The sequence below is a fragment of the Peromyscus californicus genome, unplaced genomic scaffold (genome assembly GCF_007827085.1).
Source record: "Peromyscus californicus insignis strain IS unplaced genomic scaffold, ASM782708v3 Scaffold_9__1_contigs__length_137607984, whole genome shotgun sequence".
NCBI lineage: Eukaryota > Metazoa > Chordata > Mammalia > Rodentia > Cricetidae > Peromyscus > Peromyscus californicus.
The window spans coordinates 42,928,929-42,940,997 of record NW_026294617.1 but is presented as its reverse complement, the minus strand read 5'-3'; the positions used below and the strand labels follow the sequence as shown (position 1 = coordinate 42,940,997).

Here is a 12,069-nt window from a genome sequence, read left to right as displayed (position 1 = left end):
GCATTACTTACAAACACTATAATTAGCACGTCTATGAACTGTCAATAAATGGATCAAACATTTGCACAACTTCCAGATGAAAATGTAAATGGAACCCTCAGTCACTATTATTTGTGTGTATGCACCTGACCCTGATTTAAAACTCACACATTTGATTCCCCCAAGAACGGTTCCTGACTATAGAAAGGCTTCTTACATCCAATGTAAACATGTTAACTATAACCAAAGTTTGTGGGGGGGGCGGGCAGTAAAAAGAAATGTCTTTCATTCCCACAATCAGTGATGTGGGTATAGCTACTTGGCTTCCCAATGGCATCTTCTCTTGTTTTTTCTAGGCTGCTCCTTCTAAGTTCACTATGTGTTCATGAGGACTAGGACTCAGGCTTCTACTTCATCTTTCTGGGGTTCTAAAAAGGAGAGGCCACATTTTAATGAGCATCTATACCTCAATTAACTTTGCTCAGCAGCTCCAAACACAAATATTCCTATTCTGAGTCTCCAAAATAGTACTACAAAAATAAGCATGAGATTGCAATGGCTGTAGACTCAGTCATCCAACTAGTAATCAACCCCAGTTGAGAGCACAAAAGATGAACATTTTCTTCTTTTCCTGTACATAAAGCTCTTCTCAAACAGCTGCTGTTAGGATGCATACTCCAAGTTCACACAGAAATACTGCCTGCCTTACACACAGGCACTGGGTGTAACTCAATACTGCTCCCTATTCCCCACTCCACCCCAAATGAGATAAAAACCAAATGCCATCCAGTAAGCAGAACACCTACTCATTTAGAGCTCTTGAGTATCTGGAAACCCCCTTACATCATATTGGCAAAGTAGAAAGAGCCTGATCAGAAAAGGAGAAAGCAATGAAATCAGTCAGAATGTTTCAGTGAGGTGCACAGGCTTGTGATTCCAGCACTGGGAAGGTGCAGGCATGAAGGAGGATCAGGAATTCAAGGCTAGCCTGAGGCTACATAGCCAGTTTGCAGGCCAGCCTAGGCTACATGGGAACCTTGTCTTGCAAGAACAAGTTTCTTATTCAATAACGAATTCATAGTTCATTGTTTTACTTTAAGAAAAATTACAGCGAAAACAGGTTAGGAAGGCAGCAGAACCTATAAGACAAAAATACTCAAAGCCATTGAATCAGTTTAAACATCTGAGTACTGATCACCAACTCTGGGGAACAAGCAGCAGTGCATCATGGACAGTCACTGAGGACAATTGTGTCTCATTCTTGAGCCCGATGACAGGAATAGGAGACTGATCCAAAAAGCACTGTTAGATGTTAGACATTTTCTTTTTGTTTAAAAACTTCCAAATTTTTAGAAGCTTGTTTAACACAGTCACTAAATATGTGTGCCCACGTATGTATGTCATTTTTGGTACTTCCCCAGTAAAACACTATAAAAATCTAGTTCAATTTATTATGTCTTCACCACTCACAATCAAACCGAAGCTGTATCAGAAAGGACCACAAGATGGAAATTTCTTGCACTTAGCTAAACACTTTTTTATTCCACAAACATTTTTCTTAGAGTGAATGACAATCATTGTAATGTAATTAGACAAAGACACCTTGACAAGGGGCTCTTGGTTTTCTATCATTTTACATAGCCACATTAAGTGGAAATTTTTAAATGGTTTTCACTGACGTTGTTTAATTTAAAGAATAATTTGGCAGTGATGTGTTAAAACACAAACACAGGCACAGTACTCTAAAGATTTAACATAGTATCAAGGATAGATTAGGATTCTTCTTAGGACCTAATTTACAAACATTCTTTAATACAGGTCACAAGTAATTTACAAAATGAACAAAAAACTTACCCCTGATGCTAAACACAGTATTTTTTAAATGGAGAATGACAATTTTAATTTATAAAATCTTCAAATTTAAACTCAGAAACATTTCTCATTTTAAGCTGCAGTAAAATAGTAAAACTTCCCAAAATATAGTTGAACTTACTCATTTTTTGAGACAACAGGAGGCCATATCAGATCACTAACTGGAGCACTAACAAGGCAGAGCCCTGTGGCTGACAGCAAGCATGAGCTCATGGTTTCTGCCCATGGTTTCCTCTGATCTCTAAAAGGACATGGGTTTGTACCACTCATAACACAGTTCCGAAAAGTAAAGAACACAGCACTGGTGATGTAGCTCTGTGGACAAACGCTTGTATATTGGGCCAAACACACTGGGTGTGGCTCCCAGCACTACAAAATACACAGATTAGTAAGGCTAATCTATATTTTGAGAAACTAAAGACTTACATAAGATGACTATTCAGAACGCCATGTCTGTGGCGAATTTTAAAGCACACATGCATATATACATCTTTAGCTGCTCATTTAACTAAAAAGCTTATGTCCCAAAGATTTATGTCCACTGTTAACACTGGACAAGATGTTGACATATCCCTACACACTTAAGGGAAGTTGATTAAGTTTCTTGTCCAGAAGTCCTAATAATATATGCAATTTCTTGACAACCTGAACATGTCCTGTTCTCTTTGTTCTTGCTTCTCATTTTTATAAACACCAAGACTTAGTGACAAATTATGAAATCATTTCATCCTTTATGAACTTCACTGAAGACCAAAGAAATTTGTCATTTCACATTAATTTAGCAAATAGATTTTATAGCCAAATCATTGCAACATAAAAGACATGGCAGCATGTCACTAACAATTACATAGTGATTCACAAAAACTATACTATTCACTTCAATTAACAAAATAGTGCTTTATAAAAAATACGTTCAGAGGATGTTTACATTCATTTCATCTAAATGTCAAGGTTGTAAGTCACCACAGTCAATGTAAAGACAACATTAACTTAAGGTATGTGACTCTACTAGATTACTCGAGGTTCAGGTTTCTCAACAACTCATTTTGGTGCTTCTGAATGTAACATATGAAAGAAATAACCTGCCTCCCTAAAGTCTTCTGACTTTACTATAAACAAGGCCCAAAGCTGCCACAAGTTTTACAGGAAACAAAGACCTTAGATAAGTTAAAACGGTGCTGTTAAACGACTCTAATTGAGAAGGCATCTCTAGTTCTAACAGCTAATCACCACAAAGCACACTCCTAAAGCTTCTTCAGCTGGTACAGGAATAGCTCAGTCTTAGTTCATGACAACGGAGTCTCGGAACTGGAGATGGCGACAACACAGAGTAGATATCTTCTTGTCAAGAGAAAATTAAAAGGAGTAGGAAGAAAGAGGGTGAGTCCATGCAATTGTTCTACTCTCACATGGGTAAAGATGTCAGTTGTCTGACAGATTCCCTACACAGGCTGGTACACTGACTTTTGGAGCATAGATGCAATCAGATCCAAAAAATGTAGCCCCATGATCTGAACTTAGTTAATGTGGATCTCAGCAAAACTCTCCAGGCTTCATTCCTGACCTGTTTGAGTAGGACTTTAAACTCTAACAAGAGGCCAGGTATATCCCTTAAAGTAACTTCTTCCCACTGAGAAACTTAAAACTGGGGTTGGGCACCATCCCCACTCAACTTTAATTTAGTCACATCTGAGTTTTGTCTGTTTTTTTTAATTCCTCAGGCAACAGCAACCAAGGTTGGGATCCACTTACGGTTAAGGTTTCCATGGGATATGACTTCTGTATACAGCATGTCTACTGTTGAAAGGTAGCATCCTGACACTCTGGGGACTCCTCATCTAGCTGTTAAATGTTCACAAAGCCATTACTGTGGTGAAAGCCTCATGTGACAAGAGTTTTCCTCTGCCATCTGGTACAGTTACTTCAATCAAGACAAGAGAGAATTCCTAAGTTGAAAACACTTAACCTGTACTCAGTTTCCAGTTAAATCTAGACTTGGGCCAATTAAAGGAGTACATACCACTGGGGTAACCACGAAGGCTTGCCTTCCAACAGCACTCTGAAGATTCTCAGAGAAAAGACGGGTGGGGGGGGTGGGGGGTGGGTAGTGGGGAGGAGGTCATGCGAGAGAGCAGTGTGAGAGGCAATCAGAACACTGGGAGTGAGAAAAGTCAGAAATGGTAACATTTCTGAAAGGCAATGGGTCGTCCAGAACTCCTGTGAGAGACAATACTGTGACAGTAATTTATCCGATTAGTTGTACAGAGATAAAAGTCTACCTCTTCAACACAGAATCAGAAAGTCTGAATTCCAGCTCCTACTCTGCCAACAGCTAATACTTATGTCTAGTATTTAATGTCAAAGCTGAAACATACTCTGGCAGCTCTTCTAAAAACACAGTAGAGAGACTGGTCCACAAACACTGTAATGAGCATTTTCAGGAATCTGACACGACCAAACCTTGATGTTCATTAGCTGGCAGCGGTGGCGGGTGAATGTGGGTTTGTGTTTAATGTTTTAAAAGAAGTGTAAGAACTATCCAGCTTTTCCACTGTCCCCTGTTACGCTGTCTTGTTTATAACTAAGAATGCACCTAAGCATGTGGCTCAGTTGGTAGGGTGCTTGCCAAGCATACACATGGATCTGGGTTCAATCACCAGTACAGCATAAACTGGACACAGGAGTACATACCTCTAATTCCAGCACTAGGGAGGTGGAAGCGGGTCAGATGTTCAAGGACATCCTCTAATATATGATGAACCTGAGCTACATAAATTCTGTCTCAAGGAGAATAAGAATGAATATTTAGGGTTGGGTTTGATGTTGGAACTTCGTAAGATGAGGTAACTGGATTGAACATGACTTGTCCAGGTCCACCCATCTACTTAACAGCAAGGCAAAAAAAAAAAAAAGAAAGAAAAGAAAAGCAAGATGGACAGTGTTGCCTATTTCACTTGAATATCCTTATTTTCTATATAAAGTAGAATTCAGTTATTCACTGAAACTGGCCATCAATAGCTAAATCAAACAGAGCAAGGAAATCAACTTTTATGATTTATGCTTGCATGCAGTTACTCCAAGATGGAGAGAGAAAACAGTACAATCCTGTCACTAAGATACATCTAAAAACTTGCCTTCAAAATTACGTCAGGCTATTATATCCAGCAGACCTGACCATCACTAACAGGTCCATTAAGACAGGGCTAGGATTTATTTACTTGGTTCTTGAAATTTCCTATCTGCCAATTTTGGAATAAATTACATTTTCACTGATCTCACTTCCTCTAATAGTTACAAAGAAACAAAATACAATTACATAGAGAAGTGTCCCAAGTAAGAAATGGAATATGTCAAAACAGCCCACACTATCAAGCGGTAACTATTACTATGAACAAAGTCTAAGCAAAAAATAAACAACCTGTAAGGTCATATGATTTGAGGGCTGGAATACACGTAATAGAAGGATGGCTATATCCAAGAAAACCTGGCAGTTGGTTCTTAAAGTCACTGATAACCATTTTCAAGATGAGTCTGTCACCTTGACTGTAAGATTTCCAGCAGCTCAGATGAACTACTATGACATTATCAAGTAAGCAATACAGTACAAGACAAAAATGACCACACAAGAAGATTGACAGTAAGATGAAAATAATCTCTCAATCCCAGAAAGTTTCTATGTCATGTGCAGGTATGTTTTGAAGAAATTATTTTTTTCAGAGTAAAGGTATGTTTTGAAGAAATTATTTTTTTCAGAGTAAGGATTACATAAAAAGACATTTAAGAAAATGCATGAGAAAAACACTAAATACATTTTAATTCCAATAGGTCTGAGATTTGAGGATCATAAACACCAGCAATGTCCAGAATGCAATGACTACAAATGAGCAGCACTTCTAAATGTATATAACCACCTGACCAGTTTTAGAGTATGGCAATAAACAGTGAGCCACAAAACAAACCTCAGGGAAAGAACATTCATATTCTTCCGAATTCCTGCTGTTTATACCAGACATTTTTGCTATAACAGGAAGGGTTTTCTGTATCGAACATGCACTGACACCTTGTCAAGCATTTTATACGGGTTAGTTCCCATTCAGAAATAACACAACTCTCAATCTGCTTAAATCTATCACATCCTCCTGTTAGAAGGAAATACTTTGTTCAGGTCTGGATGTCTGCTACAGAGGGACCTTTCCCTCTTGGTTCAACAGGAGTTCCTGGCTATCCTCTGAACTGGCCAGGAAAGATGATTTCTGCTATATATCCTTTTGTTTTAACACTGAATCCCAAATAGAAATTGGTACTAGGCAACAGACAGCAACCTGAGCTAAAAGCGGGTCTTTTTACTGCCTTTCCCAGGCTTGCATGAATGTCATAAAGAACCTGTAAGGAGCTTTTGGCAATGGTACCAACTCCTGCACTGGCCTTGAACTCTTCCCAGAAGCCGGCAGAAAATGGGCTGGCAAATACTTGACATGAGTTGAGACTTCTGTGCAGGAAGCAATAAGCCTGTCTGCAGATCAGACCTAGGTGTCGTTTACAGCTCTTTCCTAAATAATAGAAATATTTCCTCTCCCACTTAGATGTGGTGGGGATGGATCATGGCTTCTGGGACCGAGTCCTCTGAGCAGGCAAACAAAAAGAGCACATTCTCGTCTTAACCTTTTCTGAGACAGCCTCTTTTGGGGAGAGAGTAAGAACTCTTTCTACACAGCTGCTGGAGCTAGTGACACAAGGCTGGGAGGATCAACTCCTAGTTTATATTAACAAGATGGACGTGAAAAGCATGGCATCTGTATGAAACAGGGTTTGAAAGGCTGACAGCACTCAGGTCCTTCCTGCCATGGCTGTGACATCATAGTCACACTCTAAGTACTTCCATAATAAATTCCTGGTGTTCTACATTGTGGAAGAACCTTACATTTTACTCCCCTAGTATCCTGCCTAAAAGTGTCTAAACAGCTTTCTTATTCCTTTCTATGGTATGTACAGCTCTCCCTCACCCTTTGGAGAAATAAAATTACTTACAGGAAAATTCGGATTCTCCAAAAGGCACACATAGTATGCCATACTGGTAATTAAAGGATGTCTCTAATAGCAAGCAGACAGAAGCCACAGTCACCTATTGTCGTAGACAGACATCAAGAGTTCATACATAAGAGAGTGAGGCAAAAGCAAGAGCAATCTGTCTGCATGTGCAATGGGCCTTGATTATTTACCCATACATACAGACTCTTCATTCCCTTTAATCATGCCTACTCCACACTTAAGCCGAGTATCGCTGCTATGAGAACTCAGATATGAAGGAGCTGCTTCAGCAACATTGTTCACAGCACTGCATGTCATTAACAAGTGGTTTCTAATGAGCCTCAACTGCACACACTTCTTCAACAATAACACATTTATTACTCCCACTCAGTGGTTCCCGGGGGCTTTGACGTTAGGTCATACATAATTCTAGAAATTCCAGGAATCTTCTTTATCTCCGTGACCATCTTTAGCACCACCTGTTTACAAAACAAAGATTACAAGAAAGAATTAATAATAATAATAATAATAATAATAATAATAATACATATGATTCAATAATCCTAAAGGGCTTATTCTTGCACCTTAAAATTTAAAGGAACTATTTTCGTTATCATTCTCCATATAAGAAGAACAGCTCTGATTAAACTTAGATTATTTTTCTCTATAGGTATAGTGACTTAAAGTCAGTAGTACTCCTCAAAGTGTTTGACATGGCAACAGCATCCAAGCAATGTCACTTTATAACATAATTCCAACACTACTAAATGTCACACGAAGCACTCTAATATCCTTTGTCAAAGACAGCTTGATCCCTTGACTGCCTTGAAGATCTGACAAAATGGGCCATAAGAAAAACAGATGCTAAACATTCCCCAACCAGCCATCCAGCAAGACCCTGCCTAGCTCACACTAGAGCACTAGAGAAGAGCTCAACTAATTAAAGTCTCAGTTCAACTTTTCACTGCTGCTGTATAAATAACTCCTTTGGAACACTTTGGTGGAAAGACAAGGAAAGTGGTGAAAAAATGGAATTGTAGGGTTCAATTGCTACAGTGTTTGCCTAGCATGCACAAGACCCTGGCTTCAATCACCCACAAGGTAGCACATTCCTAGAACCCAGCACTTGGTAGGAGAAGGCAGGAGAATCAGAAGTTCAAGGTTATCCTCAGCTAGAAGTTCAAGAACAGCCCAAGATACATAAGACTCCATCTTTAAATAAAAAATATAATTGTTAATACCATCAAATCTCATTCTTGTTTCTTAAAAAGGCCAACTCGTCTCCACTCCTAGGATTATGTCCTTTATATAAGAAAACTATTTATAGCAACTAAAAGTCAGCAGGACTAGGTTACTTTCCATGTCGTAACCAAAATAAGCAGACATTAGGAAGCTGTATTAGATGTAAAGTCCCTTTTAGCTACACTGTATTAAATAATAAATAAGTGAAGACAGAAAGGAAAAATGAGAGAATCTATTTTACAAAAAAATCAATCCTAAAAACAAACTTTGTCACAGCCTATTTGTATCACTGTACTACATAATATATGAGGCATTGGTGTGTATATTGGAAGCAACATAAATTACCTCTACAGGAATCTCATTGCCAGGTGTTGCAGGTATACCAGTCATGAAGTCACTAGTAATAAAGGTTCGAATAACCACAGATCTCTGGCATGAAGGCTGCTTCTGAAGAGGATCTCGATCGAAATGTAGTGGGGTCAAAATCACTGGCATCTGGCTGATTTTCCCAGCATACCCTAGAGAAAGGTACATGAACTGCTTATCATCACCACACTCTGGAGAAATACTCTAACCTAGCTCAAGGAAACCCTGCAAAGAATCTCCAGCATCTCTCTCTCTCCTCCCACCGCTTGCACACATTGAGACACACTCATCACACACAGAATTCAAATACAGCACTGACAGTGGATGAAATAGGACTTTTATTATGCAGATGTGGTAGTTCACATCTGTACTCTTGGCACGTGGGAGACTGGGACAGAAGACCTCCAATGTGAGAGCTACCCGAACTATATACTGAGAGCTCACCACAAAAGAAAATAAGACAAACATAAGCAAAAACATTTTTGTCCATGGCAATGTTGCAGCAATGAGAGACACATAGAGGGAGAGTCAACTTGTTATTCCAAGTAGTCCAGCATTCTATACTGTAAACATCAACTTAGTGAACACCAGTCCACTTTCCCAGGGGAAATATAAGGATAGGAACCTATAAACCTCTGGTCAAATTTTACTCGCTGTAAAACCAAGCTTTAAGTGTATTTCTGTTTAAAGACACCTAATTTAAGATTTACTTTAGATCTATCAACACTGAACTCACAATCAATGACTAAGACACCTGCCTTGACTTATTTAACACATGACTCCACAGCTTCCTCGTGTTCAGGGGTCCAGCTAGCTCTTCAGTATTACACTGCAGGATGATTTCTCAATAGCAAAATCATCAACAAACAACGCTGAAAATGTTGAAAATACAACAGCAAGGAGACAGTGACAAGAACACTTGTCTGCAAGCTGAAACAAGAAGAGTTCTGCTGTGGTCCACCTCAGCTGCTCTCAACACAAGCATGGCTATGCACATTTTTTTTGCTACTCTGGGTGTCTGTAAATGGCCACAAAGATACACTAATTTTATTTGAAAAGCAATATTATAGAACCTCCTATAACAAAAAGCAAGAGCTACATCCTACTGCTAGAAATTATTAAGGGCAAACATCTGAAAACCTTGTTGTAGTGTGCAGTGATAAAGAGAACGAGCCACTTACCAGACTCCCTGAGAATGTTATGGGCCTCAAAGTCAGCTTGGCGTAAAGTACTGAGCACCCCCGTTGTCAAGAAAGTGGGAGTGACATCTGTAGGAGGTTCTTTAACTGGTGGGCCAAAGATATAGACAACTCTAGATGGAAACACATCAGAGAAAACACAGCAAGGTGAGAAATTGTCTTGGAACTTTGGTTCGCCTCAGTACAGTTCAGGGTGGCATGTTCCTGTGGATTTGGAAGTCTGGCTTTCCCAACTCTCTCCTAGGCTTTAACATCCCAACTCTTCCAGATTAACACTAACAGCTACATTTCAAGTTTCTATAGTAAACTAAAACCAAAAGAAGTTGTAAGCAACTCTTGTTGGTTAAGCAAATAATATTCATGAAAAAAACTGGAAAGAGACAACTCTGCAATAAGATTTAATAAGCACTTCTGACACTAAATGAATTTTTTAGTAAAAAATGTTAAATATTCTTTATTTGATATTATTGACAAACCACATTAAACTGCCTTTCTGTAAGAGGAAGCACTTTGAATTCAGGGGATTCTAATTAATTGGCATAGTTAAGAATAATACAGATGGATACTACTTCACCTTGAACCATTGCCTGTGAGAGGCCAATGATCAAACAGACAGACACACAGGGGAATCCTGCTTGGTTCTGAAACAGTGAGACTTCCCCGGGAATTAGTAAGCATATTGACATAACCCATGACATAAAACTAAGTATTACCCAGTCTCTGAGGTAGCATCCTCCATCATTGTGAGGAAGTAAGCATTAGGAGTTAAGTCCAGCCTTATCTTACAAAGAGAAGCAATGACTGTAGTTATAGAAGTAGGATTGCTACTTTGAGAGACCACATTCACTTTATTACAAGTCAATTTCACTGACCTCTAAACTGTCAAATAAAAACTTTCTATAAGCTTTTCATGCTCTGAATTCTGGTGTACAAACAACATTATGGTAAACATTAAAAGACACACAATATTTGTTTTGTAATAAACAGGCAGTAGTTATTAATCATTAGTAGCCTTTTTAAAGATAAGCTGTTAAATCTACATTTTCTCCCTCTCCTGTTCCAAGGATACACTGCTGGAATTCTCAAGATCCTCCATCTGTGTAAGAGAATCCCGTGGCCTGACGTGTCTCCTAACCACAGACCATGGAGATTCCATCTAGTCTTATGCTTCCCTCCCTTTCCCACAGTGCAGCACTGGGCACAATTCTAAATAAAAATTATATTGCCTTTCTCAACATTATTCAATTTTAATTAGCTTTTCCAAAAGCCAACACCACCACAACCATACTGGTCCAAAGCCATACACCCAGTTCTCTAGCCCACAGATGCACCAATCTGCTGCTGTCCTTGTTAGGGTTTCTAATACTATGATAAAACACTGTAACTAAAGACAACTTAGGGAGGAAAGGGTTTATTTCTTATACTACCAGGCAACAGTCCATCACCAAAAGAAGGCAGGGCAAGAACTCAAGCAGAGATGAAACCTGGAATCCAGTAAGTGATGCAGAGGCCATGGAAGAACACTACTTCCTGGCTTGCTCAGTCTGCTTTTTTACAGCACCCAGGATCAACAGCCCAGAGGTGGCCCCTCGATGGGCTGGGCCCTCCCACATCAATCACTAATTAAGAAAAATCAATATAGGCTTGCCAACTGGAAGTCCCTCTTCCCAAATGACTAACTTGGGTCAAATTGATATAAACTAGCTAGCATAGCTATCTTTAAAAAGAATTATTTTTCCAGATAAATATATGTCATATCACATATGGAAGTTAGAGGATATCCTGTGAAAGTTCCTTCTCTCCTTTTACCACGGAGTTCCAGGGATCAAACTCAGGTCATCAAGGCTTAGTGGCAAGTACCTTTCCCCACTGAGTCATCTAGCTAGCCCCCAAAATTGTTTATTCTTCAAATATTTTTCTTAAATAAGCAAAATAATTGTACTGTGATGAATGACCAAAATATGCAATATTAAATATTCCCCTAACCAAGAAAATTAACCAAAGTACATAATTACAAACAGCTGCTAACTACAGAATCATTCATCTATTATTTCTTATATACATGTACAATTAAGCCCTTTAGCCATTAACCAAAGACTAAAATACATATTGTCCCCGCTCCCCCCCAATTATACTTCATCCACACACCCATCTCCTCTGCTACCTGTAGAATGTACCTGTTAATGTTATGACACATTCGGGGTATAAGCTTGGCAAGGAACATAAGAGATTCCCAGTCAGGTTCATCTTTACTGGAAATTCCACACACATAACTGTAGGAACGACAGTCACCCTGAAAAAAAGAAATGTAATCAATTTTAACAGTTAAGTCAAAGATGGGTTAGAAAATTTTCTACAGTGACACTATTAGTAGTAATTTGTC

The 12,069-nt window shown here is 38.9% G+C and overlaps 1 protein-coding gene across 1 annotated transcript in view; it reads right to left on the bottom strand.

Moving 5' to 3' along the window:
* Nucleotides 1-1,491: 1,491 nt before the first annotated feature.
* Nucleotides 1,492-12,069, bottom strand: part of Gmps (guanine monophosphate synthase) — a 67,203-nt gene continuing 56,625 nt past the window's right edge. The window contains exons 13-16 of the mRNA XM_052730209.1: nt 11,864-11,979; nt 9,669-9,799; nt 8,467-8,639; nt 1,492-7,358 (exon numbers count right to left, since the gene is read on the bottom strand). Coding sequence (XP_052586169.1) covers nt 7,257-7,358; nt 8,467-8,639; nt 9,669-9,799; nt 11,864-11,979 — 522 coding nt within the window. The 3' untranslated portion in view covers nt 1,492-7,256. The remainder of the gene's footprint in view (nt 7,359-8,466; nt 8,640-9,668; nt 9,800-11,863; nt 11,980-12,069) is intronic.